The sequence below is a fragment of the Crinia signifera genome, chromosome 9 (genome assembly GCF_055691185.1).
Source record: "Crinia signifera chromosome 9, ASM5569118v1, whole genome shotgun sequence".
Classification (NCBI taxonomy): Eukaryota; Metazoa; Chordata; class Amphibia; order Anura; family Myobatrachidae; genus Crinia; species Crinia signifera.
In genome coordinates, this window is record NC_139225.1 from 19,165,058 (window position 1) to 19,186,868 (window position 21,811).

General features: G+C 49.7%; 1 protein-coding gene across 2 annotated transcripts in view; it reads right to left on the reverse strand.

The window, feature by feature from the left end:
- Positions 1-998: 998 nt before the first annotated feature.
- The window catches only part of LOC146037263 (uncharacterized), a 56,895-nt gene continuing 36,082 nt past the window's right edge, over positions 999-21,811 (reverse strand). For both annotated transcript variants that reach the window (XM_083161291.1, XM_083161290.1), the window contains exons 6-17: positions 21,231-21,449; positions 15,491-15,568; positions 15,121-15,393; positions 14,758-14,973; positions 14,009-14,086; positions 7,545-7,799; positions 7,172-7,387; positions 6,618-6,695; positions 4,138-4,371; positions 3,713-3,931; positions 2,999-3,076; positions 999-2,896 (exon numbers count right to left, since the gene is read on the reverse strand). In XM_083161291.1, coding sequence (XP_083017417.1) covers positions 2,736-2,896; positions 2,999-3,076; positions 3,713-3,931; positions 4,138-4,371; positions 6,618-6,695; positions 7,172-7,387; positions 7,545-7,799; positions 14,009-14,086; positions 14,758-14,973; positions 15,121-15,393; positions 15,491-15,568; positions 21,231-21,449 — 2,105 coding nt within the window. In that variant the 3' untranslated portion in view covers positions 999-2,735. The remainder of the gene's footprint in view (positions 2,897-2,998; positions 3,077-3,712; positions 3,932-4,137; positions 4,372-6,617; positions 6,696-7,171; positions 7,388-7,544; positions 7,800-14,008; positions 14,087-14,757; positions 14,974-15,120; positions 15,394-15,490; positions 15,569-21,230; positions 21,450-21,811) is intronic.

The window sequence follows — 21,811 nt, forward strand, 5'->3', positions numbered from 1 at the left end:
AGCAGCTGCACCCCGTGCACCTATGGTAGCTACAACCTGTATGCAACACATGTAACTGCAGGGAAGGTGGCCCCTCTCAGCTCTGGCCCCATAGCAGCTGCACCGCTGTATATAACACATGTAACTGTGACAGGGAAGGTGGCCCCTCTCAGCTCTGGCCCCATAGCAGCTGCACCGCTGTATATAACACATGTAACTGTGACAGGGAAGGTGGCCCCTCTCAGCTCTGGCCCCACAGCAGCTACACCCTGTATATAACACATGTAACTGTGACAGGGTAAGGTGGCCCCTCTCAGCTCTGGAACCACAGCAGCTGCACTCTCTGCACCTATGGCAGTTAAACCCTGTATATAACACATGTAACTGTGACAGGGAAGGTGGCCCCTCTAAGCTCTGGGCCCCATAGCAGCTGCACTCCCTGCACATATGGTAGCTAAACCCCTGTATATAAAACATGTTACTGTGACAGGGTAGGTGGCCACTCACAGCTCTGGGCCCCATAGCAGCTGCACTCCCTGCACTTATGGTAGTAACACCCTTATATCCTACTAGTTCTATATTGCTGCAGTACTGATCAGCGACTTTCTGAATTTCCAGGTGTAGGCCGTCTTGCCTATACACCAGGGCCCTTATTCAGAACTGATCTCAGTACAAATTTGCTCTTAAAATGGGCAAAACCATGTGCACTGCAGGTGGGGCAGATGTAACATGTGCAGAGTCATTTGGGTGGGGTGTGTTGAAACTGAAATTTAAATTGCAGTGTAAAAATAAAGCAGCCAGTGTTTACCCTGCACAGAAACAAAATAACTCACACAAATCTAGCTCTCTCTATACATGTTACATCTGCCCCACCTGCAGTGCAAATGGTTTGCCCATTTTGAGAACAAACTTGTACTGCGATCAGATCTGAATAAGGGCCTAGATCTGCACAGAGCGTTCTCCCATCAGGCCGTGCTACGGCAGCGACGTGTGACAAATAAATACACAAACAGCCGAAACAATTTGTTTTGTTTTTTTAATACATAACAAGGACACATGGCGTTGGCGAGAAACAATGTAGCGCACTGAGACTGCATTGCACACTAGTGGTATGACCCGGAAACATTCGTACATTGTCCAGAGACTGGCATTAAAAAAATATATCCCTAATCCAAGCTGAACGACCAACTAGGAAAATATATTACCAACGTACACCCCCCCCCCCCCCATATTCCTAGGTTCCCCACATAGCCTTGGGCCCAAACCCTGACCGGAAGCATGGTTCTGTTTGAGGCCTAAACAAAACGGTTGGTCCTTTCCCTCCACCCCAATTTTTATATTACATGTAGCCATAATAATGGGGAAGGGGGCGAAAGGGATTGGGCACATCCGTATGACATTTACCGGGGCGCAAGTTCAGCTGAAATGTGTAAAAAAATATTTGCAATCCATTCGCAGTCACTGTAAAAGGCACGGACTCCAACACGCAAGCGGTAAATGGCGGAGCAGTATTAACCAGTAGGTTTGAGGACATTAAAGTTCATTATCAAATTTTCGATTTCATTGACAGAGGCCCAAGGAAAAAAACAACATGGCCACACACACTTAGATCAGCAGCGAGAACGATGCACAATTTTACCACAGACGCTAGTCCCCACATTGGACGCGAACCCCCCCCCCCCCCTCGCTTCTAGCTCCTGTCATGTTTCTATTTTTCTCCGAGTTGATACAACCTGGCCTCGTTGTGTTCTGGAAGCACAAATGCTACGGTATCTGTCAGAGCGGCAAGCGACCACAGCATGTGGGCGGACATCTTTGGAGTATTAAAACAAAACTAAACCAAATAACAAAACCTGGTAATTAAGCATTTTTGCATAAGTAGGGTTCTTAGGTCGGTCTTTCTAGGCTTCTTCACAGCGGCAATAAGTCCCACACGTGCCAGGTGCAGATGGAATTCTGGAATGCAAGGGAGTTTTTGACAGACCTGTCCTGGCCGCTGTACCATACACTGGACCCGCTAATTGTGCGTCTGCCACTGGCCAATTGGCCAAAATCTAGACAGAACTCTGAGGCAAAAAGTACCTCATGCCTCAGCGGCTTAACCGCTACCTAGTAAGTTGATGGGCTGTGTTTGCCCACCACACATATAAAAAAAGCAAAATAAAGGATTAAGACATCACAAATAGACCCGGCCATACAACAGGCAGAACATTAGGTAACAGTTCATGTTATATCATCATCCCATATAACTCAATCCGCATTTTCGGCCATTTTTAGCAATCCATTTCTACGGTGCAGCCAACATTTCCCCAGACACTGGGGATCACAGCAAGGTTACATTATTCCAAATAATCCCAATTTTTCTGACCCTTAAAGGGGGTGGGGCGTACTGTGCCAGAATGTGGGTGTGGCTTGATGGATTGGGGGCAGGGCTTTTCTCCCTTTATTGATGCTGGGAGGTGTGTTTTCTATCTCGTGACCTAGCACAGATCCCAGCATTTACATGATCACTTGGCAGCCTTCATTTTCAAAAATGTCTAAGACTAGATCCATTCTCTTTTTTTACATTAGTATAAAACAGGATTCCCTTTTCCCCGAAAGAGGCAACGTTTTAAAAATCTCGGCGACAAACAGGCTGAGAAATCCGATCAGAATCCCTGAGCGCAGTAGTAACTGAGCACTGCCACCAGAGGGAGCTCTCGTTCAATCAATCAATCAGGTGATGGTGGACGGAGAGGATGGATCGTTGTCCCCAGTTACTTCTTCTTGGGCAGGACGTTGTCATCAAAGTATCCCTTGTTGGCAATGTTGCCGGCTGGGTCGTAGAAGCCCACGGCGATGTACATTCCTTTATTGTCTGTGCTCAGTCCGAACCCAACCTGGTTGGACCCTTTCCAGATCATCTGGGTGAAGTTACCTGGGGGGTGACAGTAGGTGTCAGTCTTGGCTGAGCATATGAGCGATGGTGCTTACTATTTTGGGGGGAAAGGTGGGAGCGTTGTGACAAGAGATCACTCACCTGCACCGCTTTGGAACCCGGGGCTACTGAAATTGTACTTGGTTATCTCGTTGTACCAGGATTCAGCCACCTCCTTCCCTACAATAAGAAAACATTTATTTTTAATGATACAGTTACCATATATATAAGCATTTATACACCCCAGAAACAAGGAGCTAAAATATGCTGTTCAGTGTCACCCTTTGTCTCTCCAGTGCAGATCTGTATTACCTCCCCTTTTTCCTGACAGCTTTAACTTCTCTATAGGAAATAAAATCTAATGCAGGTAAAAAAACAAACAAAAAACCCTGAGACTGCACGCATCTGAGCTGCTGTGATGTCATTGGCCACACCCCTAGATTTTTTTTGTTTCAAAAGAAGTGATAAGATGACAGAAATCCCACTTTTATTTCCCAATGAACAAAGGCTTTGATTACATCCCACTGTAAAAAAAAAATAAACAAAAAATATAAAAAAGTGCTAATGTGCATATGCAAACTGTATTCATTACATTTTTGCTTCGCTAACACGAATGGAGAAGTTCTTGCCAACTGTCCTACTGAGATGATATTACAGCCACTTACATTATTAAGACCCCTAGTGAGTAAATTATCATGAAAAATCTAAAAACCACCCATTACAAGCACCCTCGTCCCAGTGTAACGCTTCCCATCAGAATTTATACTTGGCAAAACAAATTCTGCTCTGATATCTGTGGCTGGGTGCAGTACGTACCCGAAGGCAGGCTGGCGTCTGTGCCCCACCGGTACCAGAGGTTCTCTCCACGTTCTGTATCGCTGTTCTGCAAAGCCCGGATCCCCACCAAGTGATCGGCCCATTTCTGTGCTTCCTGCGACAGGCCGGCGTTCAGCTGCAGTGCGCCAGATCCGTGCAGGCGCCGGTACTTGTTGTGCTCGTTCAGCAGCTCTTTCCGGAATGATTTCAGATCTTTCTCTGAAAGTATCACAACCACTGGTTACACTATGCTCCATACATTTACTGCAGTCTCGCATCCGGTACAGACAGACGGAAACCAATCCGTATAACAAACCGCCACATTAGGTATAGGACTTGTACGGTTGGTGAAAGAGCGGTGGCGGAGCGCTCTGCGTCTCCACATCACCATCTTATACAACCGGCCCTGGCACAGAATTCCCTACCTGGAATATCAACAATGCCATTCGTAGCGGAGTCCTTCACAAAACCGTCTTCGTCATCGTCGTCATCCGTCACCTTCGATCCCCGAGGGAGGACGTTCCGGGCATAGAACCCGGGGTTGGTGACGTTGCCGCATGGGTTGTACTGGGCTACAACGATGTACATTCCCTTCCCGCTGGATGCCACGCCAACTCCAACCTCCTTGGACGACTTCCAGACCATCTGAGTGAAGTGTCCTGCGGGACGGGATAGTAAGAAGGGGTTACCGGATCGCCCCATATAGTATATGATCTAGCAGATTCTGTAAAATTATATAAATTGTTTGGTTGCTGACGACAACTGCTCCCTTTTATCGCTCTTAAAGGTTTGATACATCTCTCCCTCTGTTGGATTATTTAGTATTCATGAGACTGTCGCTAATTGCTAGACAACTGTACCTCAAGAATATTATTCAGGCCTCATGACTACCAGTCAGACCTCGAGACTACCAGTCAGACCTCGCGACTTCCAGTCAGGCCTCAAGAATATGTCAGGCCTTGTGGATACCAGTCAGGCCTCAAGGATATGTCAGGCCTTGTGGATACCAGTCAGGCCTCATGACTGCCATAAGTATCGCTAGACAACTGTACCTCAAAAATATCAGTCAGGCCTCATGACTACCAGTCGGGCCTCGAGGGTTCCAATCAGGGCTTACAACTAACAGTCGTTCCTCATGGATACCAGCCAGGTTTCAAGGATACCACAGGCCTCAGATACCAGTTAGGCCTCATGCATACCTCCCAACTGTCACGATTTCCGCGGGAACGTCCCGATATTCGGGGACGTTCCCGCGTCCCGCCCAGGGCCGCCATTGTCCCGCGGTGGGGGGGACATTTGGGAGCCCCCCCAGCTTGCCGAGAATAGACGCTGTGCGCATGCGCACAGCATCTATTCAGCGCCGACGAGCGGCGAAAACGGGGGCGTGGCCGGAGTTCGCGGCACCCCGTGAGGCCACGCCCCCTTTTCTTGAGGTCACGCCCCCTTTTCGGGAGCGCGCACGGCTTCGCCGCGCGAACGTCCCGACCTCCCAACTTCAAAAGTTGGGAGGTATGCTCGTGGATACCAGCCAGTCCTGGTAGTTACCAGTCGGGCCTCATAGATACATGATAGGTCACATGGATACCACAGGCCACGTAGATACCAGCCGGGTCACATAGATACCACAGGTGTATCTGATAGGCCTCATGAATACAGCTCCACTCTAACCTCTTATTTGACTTTTGCATTGGTGAATACGAATCCTATAGAAGTGTCTACAATACTGAACTGAAATGTTTACACTGCCCAGTATCCGATACTGGCCCTTATTCAGATCTGATCGCAGTACAAATTTGTTTGGAAAATGGGCAAAACCATGCTGCACTGCAGGTGGGGCTGATGTTACTTGTGCAGAGAGAGTTAAATTTGGGTGGGGTGTGCTGAAACTGAAATCTAAATTGCAGTGTAAAAATAATGCAGCCAGTATTTACCCTGCACAGAAACAAAATAACTCACACAAATCTAATGTAGGGTACACACCAGGACGACCCGCTCACGATGCACATCGTGAGCGGGTCGTCAGTGTCTCGTCCGACCCGCTCACGGTGACGCGGGGGGGCACGACCCACTCATGATGTGCACCGTGAGCGGGTCCAATCCGATGGCGACCCACACCCGGCTGTATGGTCGTCATTGAGATCCTACCTGCAGCAGGTAGGATCTCAATAACGACCGACCGACCCGCGGGACCGCGCATCGGATCGGTATCGGTCCACACCAGGTCAGAAAAGGGCCCAATCAGCACACAATCTACATCCAATTGATCGGAATTAGATCTAGATTGTGGGGATCGGGCCCTAGTCGTCCTGGTGTGTACCCAGCTTAACTCTCTTTGCACATGTTACATCTGCCCCACCTGCAGTGCACATGGTTTTGCCCATTTTCCAAACAAATTTGTACTGCGATCAGATCTGAATAAAGGCCACTGTGTGATGGGACTGACCCATGCACTGTAATCTCTATGGGTGTCACTGGTTCCTATAGGCTGAATGTCGGGTCACATGATACCAGGACTTCCTCATGTGCAATACGGTATTTAGTTGATCAGTTTGCGGCTGCTCTGACAGATGATGGAGACACACGCCTGCGTCTTCCAACCACACCAACTACCAAATAATATTCTAATTAAAAATACAAATGGGAAATGTAAAAATGAAACTGCACTGTTGGGTTTAGCCAGCAGGTGGCAGTGTAGGACTATTTACCTAGCTTACACAAAATCAGTATTTATAAGCAGTATGCGCGGCATACAATCTATTCCCGGTCTGTGGGTAGAGGTTACCTGGGGACAAAAGTGTCACAACCTTTGGTGACACCTGATCTAGCAGTATCGTAGCAGGCGCATCCTGAATATTTTGGCGTCCCTCAACCCCCTAGTGACACCCCTGGCTGGAGAAATGTATACCTGTATCTGGTTGGTGTCCCGGCTTGGAGAAGCTGTAGTTCTTTTCTTCCTTGTACCAGCTGTCAGCCACTTCCTGCCCTGGGAAAACACAAAATAAAATATATTTTCCCCTTTAAATTTGTTTAGTGGTAATACTAGATGGAGTACAGCAACAGCTAAAGGCTAAGTATTGCTTGCAACTTATTATACTGGAGGGACAATAGGTGGCGCTGTGTCATAAGTGATCACTGTTTATTTCCTCTTTGTTATAAAAGTTTACTGTCTTAAATTACAGTATCTTTCAGTGAAGAACCATTTTCTGCAACAGGAGGAGGTTAAAACTGAAGCCCTTTAGCTCCTAAATGCAGCAGACTAATGGGCCTACAGAATGATCCACCCATCAGAAGATGTGAAATGTTGGCCACTCATAGAAACCATGTGCATGGTCATACTGTATGTGAACAAAGACAGCTGGACATGACAATTGTGAGAGGCGTGCAATTTGTACTTTAATAAGTATTATGGGTACTGGGGTGCTTTGAGCATATGGTCTTCCCAGGTATCTGGCCACTGACCTGTCACAGTGATAGTTGGTCCTCCGGTCTTCGCCCAAATGTTCTCTCCGCAGGACGTGTCGCTGTGCTTCAGGGTCTTCAACGTCAGGAGGTGTTCTGCCCATTTCTGGGCATCTTGGCTTATCCTGGAATTCAGCTGCAGGGGTTTCGCGCCATGCTGCGACCGGTAAGTGTTGTTGACCTTCAGGAACTCCAGTCCAAATGCCCTTGTGTCTACTAGATAAGGACAGAACGCGGGTTACATCATTTGGGGAAATTAACATGACGACTGTTGACATTTCACCCCCAACCCCAACTGGCGTCATGCGGATCATATAGTCCTGGTGTTTCCCAGGGAATACAGTATACAGGTGCCCTTGAAAAATAAAATTACCAGAGGAAGATGCTGCAGAATCTCCCCCACGTGCTCCCGGATAGTAGCTGCCCGCTGTCCCTCTGTCGCTAGGACCCGCCGTCCCCTCAGTTACCGGGGTGCCCTTTGGCAGGACATTTTTCTGGAAGTAGCCGGGGTTGGTGATGTTCCCAGCTGGACTGTACTGGGCAACCGCAATCACCATTCCTTTACCATCCACAGCCTTGGCGATGCCAACTTCTCTAGAGTCTTTCCAAACCACCTGCGTAAAGTGACCTAGGAGAATGTAGCAAGTCACAGACGGAGAGTTATATAGTGGGAGGAGCAGGGTTCCCAGCAGCACAGAGTATATCAGGAGATGAGGGATGTGTCGGTGAGGACAGGACTGCATGTGACAGGGGTAGTGACATGGTGTGAGGAGGGGAATGGAGGCAGCAGGAAGCCACAGACTGAGTTATATAGTGGGAGGAGCAGGGTTCCCAGCAGCACAGAGTATATCAGGAGATGAGGGATGGATCAGTGAGGAGAGGGCTGCATGTGACAGGGGCAGTGACATGATGTGAGGAGGGGAATGGGGGCAGCAGGAAGCCACAGACTGAGAGTTATATAGTGGGAGGAGCAGGGTCCCCAGCAATAGCACAGAGTATATCAGGAGATGCGTGATGTGTCAGTGAAGACAGTGACATGATGTGAGGAGGGGAATGGAGGCAGCAGGAAGCCACAGACTGACAGTTATATATATGGAGGAGCAGGGTCCCCAGCAGCACAGAGTATATCAGGAGATGCGTGATGTGTCAGTGAAGACAGTGACATGATGTGAGGAGGGGAATGGGGGCAGCAGGAAGCCACAGACTGACAGTTATATAGTGGGAGGAGCAGGATCCCCAGCAGCACAGAGTATATCGGAGCGTGTGCATGCACCAGGTCCGAGTGGGGGACGTAGGCAGAGGCGGCGGGTAGTCGCGTCCATGGGAACGCCCAGCATTTTATGGGCATTACCATGAAAATTCTGGGTGTTCCCATGGTGATGACCCAGTGACATGGGTGCCAGGAGCAGGCAGCTGACATCAGCTGCCCGCCATGTTACCCCACCAGAACACATGCAAACCTTAAGAGATTTTGTGAGATTTGACCCAATTCAGGTGGATTGAGTCAATTTATCTGCCAAAATCTTATGTGCCGCAGTAGCGCACGCAGGGGGGTTTCTGAGTACCCAGAAACCCCCCCAGGAGTCTAAGGACCCTAGCCTGAAAGCTGAAGGTCCCCTCTTTCCATGGGTATAAGAATTTTAAAAATCGGCCCTTGGGAACTGGAGATATCTGACTTCAAAGCAGTGGTCCCCATCCAAGCCTGTTAATTGCTCTTCCCAGTGAGATATTTCAGGTTTTGTCTGATGTAGAGTTTTTCTGAGGGTATATTCCAAAAGCTGGGACTCTCCCCCTTTGAGGGACACTAGTAGCTTGTCTCTACTATTCCCAGAACCAGAGATATCAGCCTTCCAGCAGCTGGTTACTGCTCCAGCTCCTCACACCTGGTATGTAGTTTTATATTCTCTTTGGCAGATTGCTCTGCCTCCTGAACTCTGATCCCCTAGTCCCCAGTATCATTCGGTAGGTGGGATTCTCTAGTTTTAAATTCCATTAAAATCTTAGAAATCTATTTCTGGGAACTGGAGATATCTGCAGTCAAGCAAGCTGTCCTCCCACCAGAAAATTATGAATAATAAGCCCACTCCACTATACACCCCTCCTCTGCATATTAAACATCCTCTACCACCCTGGAAGTTATGTATCAGGTCCCCTTCATTCAGCCCAATGCCCCCTTCTCCCACCTCATCTCCCACCATCTGTGCAGTAAAGGGGTAATTAGTGGAAATTACTGATCCAGACCCTACATGCTGTGCGATTGATATAATACCCCCTACCACCCGTGGTACATTAAAGCTTCCCCCACCCCTACCACTGGAGGATCGGTAGGGGCCCCAATACATTGTTATGCCCAGGGGTCTACACTGCTGTTGACGCCCCTGTATGTATATATATATATATATATATATATATATATATATATATATATGTGTATGTATGTATGTATGTATGTATGTATGTATATATATTTTATTATTATTATTTATATACATTTGGTCTATCTATAATACTTTAACTGACCCGGCATATACTGGGTCACCTAAGTGTCCATCTCCGTGCTTTGCTCCGCCCCTCTGGAAACCCCCTTCTGAAAATCCTGCGTTTGCCACTGAGCCGGATGTGTAGGACACAATCCACAATCCTGTGCCATTGGGTATAACCAAGAGATTGTAAGAGATTGATCCTCCTGCACATAGGATAAATCTCCAGTCAATCAGGTCCAATTTGTTGAACAATAAGTTGAACAAGTGTATAGGCCCCCATACACTACGCGATTTGGCCCCGATTTCACCCGATTCTGGAGGATTGGGCCAAGAAATCGGGTGAAATTGGGCAAATTGCGTACGGCATGACATCTGATCTGATCCGATGCGCGGTCCCGTGCGTATCGGATCAGATCCGGATGTCGGACGGTCTGCACATAAGATAAATCGGTACTTGTTTCCTAGAAGGGCGCCCACGATTTTGATCTTAGGCATTGCAAGGAAAAAAAATTGCGTCGGTCGGGTTGACGTTGATCGTGGGGTGGCGTTAACAATTGGGGGGGGGCCATTTCACACTTCAGGGTGGCTATTTGGGGTCTGTGGGCCATTTAACATTGTTCCCTATGTAAAATCGGTAATCGCGTCGGTCGCATCGCATGCGATTTTTTGGCCGCATGCGATGCGACCGACGCGATTTACATTTTACCATGCATTTCTATGTAAAATCGCAGACATCGCATCGGTCGCATTGCATGCCATTATAATGGCATGCGATGCCCGCCGTTCTAGGAAACAAGTACCGATAAAGCAAGTGCATCTGGGGGAGTGGCAGGAGCAGGCTGGGAGAGGGGACCAGTCCGGGGGAGTGGCGCGAGATGTACCTGCAGGCAGTGAGCGGGGACCGCGGCGCAGAGCAGAGAGACCGGGGGCGCGGCGGGAGAATAGAAAGAAATCCTATTCAAAAGACTGGGTGGCCGCTGATTGGCTGGGAACTCAGCCAATCAGTGGCCGCCCAGTCTTTTGAATAGGATGGTTTCTATTCTCCCGCTCGCCGTGGGGACCACAGAGCAGCGGGAGAATAGAAACCATCCTATTCAAAAGACTGGGCGGCCGCTGATTGGCTGAGTTCCCAGCAAATCAGCAGCCGCCCAGTCTTTTGAATAGGATTTCTTGCTATTCTCCCACCGCGCCCCCGGTCTCTCTGCTCTGCACTGCACCGTGGTCCCCGCTCCCTGCCTGCAGCTACATCTCGCGCCGCTCCCCCGGACCAGTCCCCACTTCCAGCCTGCTCCTGCCGCTCCCTGGACCGGTCCCCACTCCTAGCCTGCTCCTGCCGCTCCACACTCCCAGCCTGCTCCTGCCGCTCCCCGGACTAGTGTTATACAATCATCCAGCAGAACACACCGCGCCTGCGACTAGCGTTATACAATCATCCAGCAGAACACACCGCGCCTGCGACTAGTGTTATACAATCATCCAGCAGAACACACCGCGCCTGCAACTAGTGTTATACAATCATCCAGCAGGACACCCCGCTCCTGCAACTAGTGTTATACAATCATCCAGCAGGACACCCCGCTCCTGCAACTATTGTTATTCAATCATCCAGCAGAACACACCGTGCCTGCAACTAGTGTTATACAATCATCCAGCAGAACACACCGCGCCTGCAACTAGTGTTATACAATCATCCAGCAGAACACACCGCGCCTGCAACTAGTGTTATTCAATCATCCAGCAGAACACACCGCGCCTGCAACTATTGTTATACAATCATCCAGCAGAACACATCACGCCTGCAACTAGTGTTATACAATCATCCAGCAGAACACACCGCGCCTGCAGCTATTGTTATACAATCATCCAGCAGAACACACCACGCCTGCAACTATTGTTATACAATCATCCAGCAGAACACACCGCGCCTGCAACTAGTGTTACACAATAATCCAGCAGAACACACCATGTCTGAAACTAGTGTTATACAATCATCCAGCAGAACACACTGCGCCTGCAACTAGTGTTATACAATCATCATCAGAACACACCGCGCCTGCAACTATCGATATACAATCATCCAGCAGAACACACCGCGCCTGCAACTATCGATATACAATCATCCATCAGAACACACCGCGCCTGCAACTAGTGTTATACAATCATCCAGCAGAACACACCATGTCTGCAACTAGTGTTATACAATCATCCAGCAGAACACACCGCGCCTGCAACTATTGATATACAATCATCCAGCAGAACACACCGCGCCTGCAACTAGTGTTACACAATCATCCAGCAGAACACACCGCGCCTGCAACTAGTGTTACACAATCATCCAGCAGAACACACCGCGCCTGCAACTATTGTTATACAATCATCCAGCAGAACACACCGCGCCTGCAACTATTGTTATACAATCATCCAGCAGAACACACCGCGCCTGCAACTAGTGTCATACAATCATCCAGCAGAACACACCGCACCTGCAACTAGTGTCATACAATCATCCAGCAGAACACACCGCACCTGCAACTAGTGTCATACAATCATCCAGCAGAACACACCGCACCTGCAGCTATTGTTATACAATCATCCAGCAGAACACACAGCGCCTGCAACTAGTGTTATACAATCATCCAGCAGAACACACCGCGCCTGCAACTAGTGTTACACAATCATCCAGTAGAACACACCGCGCCTGCAACTATTGTTATACAATCATCCAGCAGAACACACCGCGCCTGCAACTATTGATATACAATCATCCAGCAGAACACACCGCGCCTGCAACTATTGTTATACAATCATCCAGCAGAACACACCGCGCCTGCAACTATTGTTATACAATCATCCAGCAGAACACACCGCGCCTGCAACTATTGTTATACAATCATCCAGCAGAACACACCGCGCCTGCAACTAGTGTCATACAATCATCCAGCAGAACACACCGCACCTGCAGCTATTGTTATACAATCATCCAGCAGAACACACCGCACCTGCAGCTATTGTTATACAATCATCCAGCAGAACACACTGCGCCTGCAACTAGTGTTACACAATCATCCAGCAGAACACACCGTGCCTGCAACTAGTGTTATACAATCATCCAGCAGAACACACCGCGCCTGCAACTATTGTTATACAATCATCCAGCAGAACACACTGCGCCTGCAACTAGTGTTATACAATCATCCAGCAGAACACACTGCGCCTGCAACTAGTGTTATACAATCATCCAGCAGAACACACCATGTCTGCAACTAGTGTTACACAATCATCCAGCAGAACACACTGCGCCTGCAACTAGTGTTATACAATCATCCAGCAGAACACACTGCGCCTGCAACTAGTGTTATACAATCATCCAGCAGAACACACCATGTCTGCAACTAGTGTTACACAATCATCCAGCAGAACACACCGCGCCTGCAACTAGTGTTATACAATCATCCAGCAGAACACACCGCGCCTGCAACTATTGATATACAATCATCCAGCAGAACACACCACGCCTGCAACTAGTGTTACACAATCATCCAGCAGAACACACCGCGCCTGCAACTATTGTTATACAATCATCCAGCAGAACACACCGCGCCTGCAACTATTGTTATACAATCACCCAGCAGAACACACCGCGCCTGCAGCTATTGTTATACAATCACCCAGCAGAACACACCGCGCCTGCAGCTATTGTTATACAATCATCCAGCCGAACACACCGCGCCTGCAACTATTGTTACACAATCATCCAGCAGAACACACCGCGCCTGCAACTATTGTTATACAATCATCCAGCAGAACACACCGCGCCTGCAACTTGTGTCATACAATCATCCAGCAGAACACACCGCACCTGCAGCTATTGTTACACAATCATCCAGCAGAACACACCGCACCTGCAGCTATTGTTACACAATCATCCAGCAGAACACACCGCGCCTGCAACTAGTGTTACACAATCATCCAGCAGAACACACCGTGTTTGTAACTATTATTATACAATCATCCAGCAGAACACACCGCGCCTGCAGTTATTGTTATACAATCATCCAGCAGAACACACCGTGTTTGCAACTAGTTTGGGGTACGTTAGGACAGTTTTGGAGGAGCCTCAGAATCCCTGTCCTGCTGTTAGATGCTCAGGTTCGCCCTGTACTGCCTTAGCCTCTCCCACCCCAAGGACATACAGGCATTGGCTCAGTATAAATACTCTGTGCTGCTGTTAGCAAACAAAGCCCCTGAAGGACTACAAATGAATGAAACCCCACCAATTCCTATCCTGCTCATATGGTATTATATAATGATACCCCATACATGGATGCATTGGGTAGCTACACCAGATCCTCACCCGTGTTAGACTGAAATCCAGGCTTGCTGAAGTTGTAGTCCTTTATTTCACCGTACCAGGTTTCCACAACCTCGGAGCCTGAAATACAGAAATAGGCTTTTCCATTATGTGTACTAAACTGTATATGCCAGGGGTTCCCAATCTTTTTTGAATCACGGCACCCTAGAGTATCAGAATTTTTTTACGGCACCCCTAGGCCCCCCAAAAAAGGTAGAAAAATATATAAAAATAATTAGATTGTGTTTATATGTGATCCTGATGTTCAGTTATGTGGTAAAGGGCAGGATTTGCTTCTGTTTGTACACATAGTTTATGATTGGCAGCCACCAGCACTGGTTTTGTCCATAAATAATTAACCATAAATAATTTGAATTGATCCAGCACCACCAACCCGTGGCACCCCTGCAAGTGTCCCGAGGCACCCCAGGGAGCCGCGGCACACAGTTTGGGAACCACTGGTATATGCCGTTAAATGGTCTATCTAGGGCAGGTCTGACCAACCTGCGGCTCTCCATCTGTTGTTAAACTACAATTCCCATGATGCTCTTCCACAGTTTTGCTATTAGGCAATGCTCAAACAGTGGCAGGGCATTCTGGCATATGTAGTTTCACGGCAGCTGGAGAGCCGCAGATTGACCAGGCCTAATCTAGGGCCTCTTCTTTTCACCATTGGAACCACTAGCGGGAGTTGCAGCAGTCATTTTAGCACCCAGATTCTGCATTCCCCGTTGCTGGATAGCTGAGCATACCTGAGGCGTCCCTGATATTTGAGTTCCACTTGTACCACAGGTTCTCGCCATGGTTGGTGTTGCTGTGCTGTAGCGCATTGATTGCCAGAAGGTGGTCGGCCCACTTCTGGCTGGATTCGCTCAAGTCTTGGGAGAGTTGCAGGGGGGGTGCTCCGTGCATCTGCCTTAACCGGTTGTGCGCATCCAATGCCTCTTGCTCAAAGGAGCCCAGTTTTGCTGAAAAAAAAATAAAAAAAAATAAACGTAATAGTCTTCTTTTCATGGAATCGAGGAGAAGATGCCTGACCGTTGCCAAGATCTGGCCAACTCAGTCCATCCATGACTGTCCACCTAGAAAACACGTCCCACATTCAAAGGTCTTACCTGGTCGTACGACCCCAGCCACCGGTTTTCGGTCGTCAGTCTTCTCTGGTACGTATGATTTGGTGGCCCCCGGTTTCCACCGTGAGCCAGATCCATCACTGTCCGTCGATGGTGCCGATCCTGAGGGCAACACGTTCTTCTCAAAGTAACCAGGGTTGGTGATATTCCCAGCGGGGTTGTACTGACCGACCACAAAAAAGAGTCCATTGCCATCTGTGGCCACCCCAACGCCGACCTCTTTGGAGTCCTTCCACACGACCTGCGTGAAGTGACCTTCATAATACAGAGACAACCCAGGATGTGAGCGATGAAACAGAAAAACTAAAAATATTTAGATGAGCAAATTGGCAATGCCAAGCCTAAATATTACCTGTGTTACTACGGAAACCAGGCCTTCCGAAATCATAGTTCTTTATCTCCTCGTACCACGAGTCCACGGGCTCCTGACCTATATACGGGGAAAGAAAATGAGCTTTTCAGATGCAAAGCTGAAGGACTGGCTCAGTCATTTGTTAGGGCTTCACCCCGACAGTACCACATCCAGAAACACCCAAATAAAACTGCCACTTACAGCAGTTACACTAGTGCTCGGGTAACCGCGAGGGAGAGCAGCAGTTACACTAATGTTCAGGTCACCATGAGGGAGAGCAGCAGTTACACTAGCGCTCGGGTAACCGCGAGGGAGAGCAGCAGTTACACTAATGTTCAGGTCACCGTGAGGGAGAGCAGCAGTTACACTAATGTTCACGTCACCGTGAGGGAGAGCAGCAGTTACACTAGAGCTCCGGCAACCGCGAGGGAGAGCAGCAGTTACACTAGCGCTCGGGTAACCATGAGGGAAAGCAGCAGTTACACTAGTGCTCAGGTCACCGCGAGGGAGAGCAGCAGTTACACTAGTGCTCGGGTAACCAGTGATTGAGAGCAGCAGTTACACTAGTGCTCGGGTAACCAGTGAGGGAGAGCAGCAGTTACGCTAGTGCTCCGGTAACCGTGAGGGAGAGCAGCAGTTACGCTAGTGCTCGGGTAACCAGTGAGGGAGAGCAGCAGTTACACTAGTGCTCGGGTCACCGCAAGGGAGAGCAGCAGTTACACTAGTGCTGAGGTGACCAATGAGGGAGAGCAGCAGTCACACTAGTGCTCAGGTAACCGTGAGGGAGAGCAGCAGTCACACTAGTGTTTGGGTAACCGCGAGGTAGAGCAGCAGTTACACTAGTGCTCGGGTAACAGTGAGGGAAAGCAGCAGTTACACTAGTGCTCGGGTAACCAGTGAGGGAGAGCAGCAGTTACACTAGTGCTCGGGTCACCGCAAGGGAGAGCAGCAGTTACACTAGTGCTGAGGTGACCAATGAGGGAGAGCAGCAGTTACACTAGTGCTCAGGTAACCGTGAGGGAGAGCAGCAGTCACACTAGTGTTTGGGTAACCGCGAGGGAGAGCAGCAGTTACACTAGTGCTCGGGTAACAGTGAGGGAGAGCAGCAGTTACACTAGTGCTCGGGTAACCAGTGAGGGAGAGCAGCAGTTACACTAGTGCTCAAGTAACCAGTGAGGGAGAGCAGCAGTTACACTAGTGCTCGGGTAACCAGTGAGGGAGAGCAGCAGTTACACTAGTGCTCGGGTAACAGTGAGGGAGAGTAGCAGTTACACTAGTGCTCAAGTAACCAGTGAGGGAGAGCAGCAGTTACACTAGTGCTCGGGTAACCAGTAAGGGAGAGCAGCAGTTACACTAGAGCTCTGGGAACCGCGAGGGAGAGCAGCAGTTACACTAGAGCTCCGGCAACCGCGAGGGAGAGCAGCAGTTACACTAGTGCTGAGGTGACCAATGAGGGAGAGCAGCAGTTACACTAGTGCTCCGGCAACCGCGAGGGAGAGCAGCAGTTACACTAGCGCTCGGGTAACCATGAGGGAAAGCAGCAGTTACACTAGTGCTCAGGTCACCGCGAGGGAGAGCAGCAGTTACACTAGTGCTCGGGTAACCAGTGATTGAGAGCAGCAGTTACACTAGTGCTCGGGTAACCAGTGAGGGAGAGCAGCAGTTACGCTAGTGCTCCGGTAACCGTGAGGGAGAGCAGCAGTTACGCTAGTGCTCGGGTAACCAGTGAGGGAGAGCAGCAGTTACACTAGTGCTCGGGTCACCGCAAGGGAGAGCAGCAGTTACACTAGTGCTGAGGTGACCAATGAGGGAGAGCAGCAGTCACACTAGTGCTCAGGTAACCGTGAGGGAGAGCAGCAGTCACACTAGTGTTTGGGTAACCGCGAGGGAGAGCAGCAGTTACACTAGTGCTCGGGTAACAGTGAGGGAAAGCAGCAGTTACACTAGTGCTCGGGTAACCAGTGAGGGAGAGCAGCAGTTACACTAGTGCTCGGGTCACCGCAAGGGAGAGCAGCAGTTACACTAGTGCTGAGGTGACCAATGAGGGAGAGCAGCAGTTACACTAGTGCTCAGGTAACCGTGAGGGAGAGCAGCAGTCACACTAGTGTTTGGGTAACCGCGAGGGAGAGCAGCAGTTACACTAGTGCTCGGGTAACAGTGAGGGAGAGCAGCAGTTACACTAGTGCTCGGGTAACCAGTGAGGGAGAGCAGCAGTTACACTAGTGCTCAAGTAACCAGTGAGGGAGAGCAGCAGTTACACTAGTGCTCGGGTAACCAGTGAGGGAGAGCAGCAGTTACACTAGTGCTCGGGTAACAGTGAGGGAGAGTAGCAGTTACACTAGTGCTCAAGTAACCAGTGAGGGAGAGCAGCAGTTACACTAGTGCTCGGGTAACCAGTAAGGGAGAGCAGCAGTTACACTAGAGCTCTGGGAACCGCGAGGGAGAGCAGCAGTTACACTAGAGCTCCGGCAACCGCGAGGGAGAGCAGCAGTTACACTAGTGCTGAGGTGACCAATGAGGGAGAGCAGCAGTTACACTAGTGCTCAGGTAACCGTGAGGGAGAACAGCAGTTACACTAGCGCTCGGGTAACCATGAGGGAAAGCAGCAGTTACACTAGTGCTCAGGTCACCGCGAGGGAGAGCAGCAGTTACACTAGTGCTCGGGTAACCAGTGATTGAGAGCAGCAGTTACACTAGTGCTCGGGTAACCAGTGAGGGAGAGCAGCAGTTACGCTAGTGCTCCGGTAACCGTGAGGGAGAGCAGCAGTTACGCTAGTGCTCGGGTAACCAGTGAGGGAGAGCAGCAGTTACACTAGTGCTCGGGTCACCGCAAGGGAGAGCAGCAGTTACACTAGTGCTGAGGTGACCAATGAGGGAGAGCAGCAGTCACACTAGTGCTCAGGTAACCATGAGGGAGAGCAGCAGTCACACTAGTGTTTGGGTAACCGCGAGGGAGAGCAGCAGTTACACTAGTGCTCGGGTAACAGTGAGGGAAAGCAGCAGTTACACTAGTGCTCGGGTAACCAGTGAGGGAGAGCAGCAGTTACACTAGTGCTCGGGTCACCGCAAGGGAGAGCAGCAGTTACACTAGTGCTGAGGTGACCAATGAGGGAGAGCAGCAGTTACACTAGTGCTCAGGTAACCGTGAGGGAGAGCAGCAGTCACACTAGTGTTTGGGTAACCGCGAGGGAGAGCAGCAGTTACACTAGTGCTCGGGTAACAGTGAGGGAGAGCAGCAGTTACACTAGTGCTCGGGTAACCAGTGAGGGAGAGCAGCAGTTACACTAGTGCTCAAGTAACCAGTGAGGGAGAGCAGCAGTTACACTAGTGCTCGGGTAACCAGTGAGGGAGAGCAGCAGTTACACTAGTGCTCGGGTAACAGTGAGGGAGAGTAGCAGTTACACTAGTGCTCAAGTAACCAGTGAGGGAGAGCAGCAGTTACACTAGTGCTCGGGTAACCAGTAAGGGAGAGCAGCAGTTACACTAGAGCTCTGGGAACCGCGAGGGAGAGCAGCAGTTACACTAGAGCTCCGGCAACCGCGAGGGAGAGCAGCAGTTACACTAGTGCTGAGGTGACCAATGAGGGAGAGCAGCAGTTACACTAGTGCTCAGGTAACCGTGAGGGAGAGCAGCAGTCACACTAGTGTTTGGGTAACCGCGAGGGAGAGCAGCAGTTACACTAGTGCTCGGGTAACAGTGAGGGAGAGCAGCAGTTACACTAGTGCTTGGGTAACCGTGAGGGAAAGCAGCAGTTACACTAGTGCTCAGGTAACCAGTGAGGGAGAGCAGCAGTTACACTAGTGCTCTGGTAACCAGTGAGGGAGAGCAGCAGTTACACTAGTGCTCTGGTAACCGCGAGGGAGAGCAGCAGTTACACTAGTGCTCGGGTAACCGTGAGGGAGAGCAGCAGTTACACTAGTGCTTGGGTAACCGTGAGGGAGAGCAGCAGTTACACTAGTGCTCCGGTAACCGCGAGGGAGAGTAGCAGTTACACTAGTGCTCGGGTAACCAGTGAGGGAGAGTAGCAGTTACACTAGTGCTCGGGTAACCAGTGAGGGAGAGCAGCAGTCACACTAGTGTTTGGGTAACCGCGAGGGAGAGCAGCAGTTACACTAGTGCTCGGGTAACAGTGAGGGAGAGCAGCAGTTACACTAGTGCTTGGGTAACCGTGAGGGAAAGCAGCAGTTACACTAGTGCTCAGGTAACCAGTGAGGGAGAGCAGCAGTTACACTAGTGCTCTGGTAACCAGTGAGGGAGAGCAGCAGTTACACTAGTGCTCTGGTAACCGTGAGGAGGAGCAGCAGTTACACTAGTGCACAGGTAACTGTGAGGGAGAGCAGCAGTTGCACTAGTGCTCTGGTATCCGCGAGGGAGAGCAGCAGTTACACTAGTGCTCGGGTAACAGTGAGGGAGAGCAGCAGTTACACTAGTGCTCTGGTAACCAGTGAGGGAGAGCAGCAGTTACACTAGTGCTCTGGTAACCGTGAGGGAGAGCAGCAGTTACACTAGTGCACAGGTAACTGTGAGGGAGAGCAGCAGTTATACTAGTGCTCGGGTAACAGTGAGGGAGAGCAGCAGTTACACTAGTGCTTGGGTAACCGTCAGGGAAAGCAGCAGTTACACTAGTGCTCTGGTAACCAGTGAGGGAGAGCAGCAGTTACACTAGTGCTCTGGTAACCGCAAGGGAGTGCAGCAGTTACACTAGTGCTCCGGTAACCACGAGGGAGAGCAGCAGTTACACTAGTGCTCCGGTAACCGCGAGGGAGTGCAGCAGTTACACTAGTGCTAGGGTAACCGCTAGGGAGAGCAGCAGTTACACTAGTGCTCGTGTCACCGCAAGGGAGAGCAGCAATTACACTAGTGCTTGCGTCACTGTGAGAGTGTGTTGTACAAGTGGGCTTTGCCAGACAACATTTCTATATACTGTTGTGAATAGCGTGTATTATGCAGCTTCTGTTATGTAACATTGCAGTTACGCCTGAGGATATTGGCATTTTGGCTGCTGTACAGGGAATAATTTGCCAATTCTTTCATTAGGCAAATCTCTGCATTAACATTCCTCTATTACCAGCCAATCTAACGTTCATTAATCTTGTAGTTATTATTCCCTATAGGCGTGTGTGTATTATGCTCGGTCAGGACTGACGTACAGCGTACAATAAGCTACACACCCATGCAATGACACACGATTGGTTTAACAAAGGTGCAAAAGTTCAGAAGTACAGGAACCCAAAGGTCCCTACTGTGTGAGGGAACGGGACAGGCCTCGGGGAGGAAAATCAGTCACCGGAGTACAAATGAGGGCAGGGGACAGCGGAGAGGGGTACAGGTCCAACCAATAATCTAGAATGTAATAGAAAAATATGGAAATCTCTCACGGGAGTCAGTGATGTCAGCCACAATAATTCCCTTTAACGTCCACGTCAGAGCTAGAGGGTTCCTGTGACTGTGCTTGTTTATTCCTGTGAGCGCCCCCTCAGTGAGTGCACACTCCTTATAACCTGAGCATAAGTAGCCGTGGTAATGGCTAAAGTGGTTAGGGCAAATTCGGAGGTTTAGTGGTTCTTTAACTGTAAGCTATTGCTCTCGGTTATCAGTTATTTGACACTGGCCCTACATGCAGCAATGTCTGAATTGCTGCATGTAGGGGTATGTAAGGTTAATTGCATAGGTCTCAATTTCAGAATGACCAGGGGTGAGGTACCTATCAGCTGACATCTGGGTGAGAGGAGCGTGTTACCTGGCAGCTCCCGGGTGCTGGAGCTGTATTTGTAGTACAGGTTTTCGCCATGGTCGGTTCCGCTGTGCTTCAGTGTCCGGATAGAGAGCAGGTGATCGGCCCATTCCTGCGCGGAGCGGCAGAGGTCGCGGTTCAGCTGCAGCGGCGACGCCCCGTGTCTCTTCCGGTACGTGTTATGGGCGCTGACAAAGTCTCTCTCAAACTGGCTTCCGTCAGCACCTGAAAGACAGAGGAGTCGCCGTTAGTCAGAGAGCAATAGTCACCCGTCCTAGGGACGGAAATGTGGTCTTGTGGCTTTCCGGTCATTTATAATTGGGCATCTATAGCCAGAATACAGCGATACCCCTCCCGAACCCCTGTAACCCCTTATTGCCATGATGAACCGATGTATTGGGGTGTAGAGGTTTTTCATGTTATTTTTTAAACCGACTTGTTCATACTTTACCATCCCATGGGGCATAAAGGTAGGATAGAATAGGGTGCCCAAAGTCTGGCGAGCGGACACCGTGCACTTATATGGTGTCTGCATTGACCTATGTCGACATAGACATAAAAAAAACATGAAAAACTCATGTCGATCT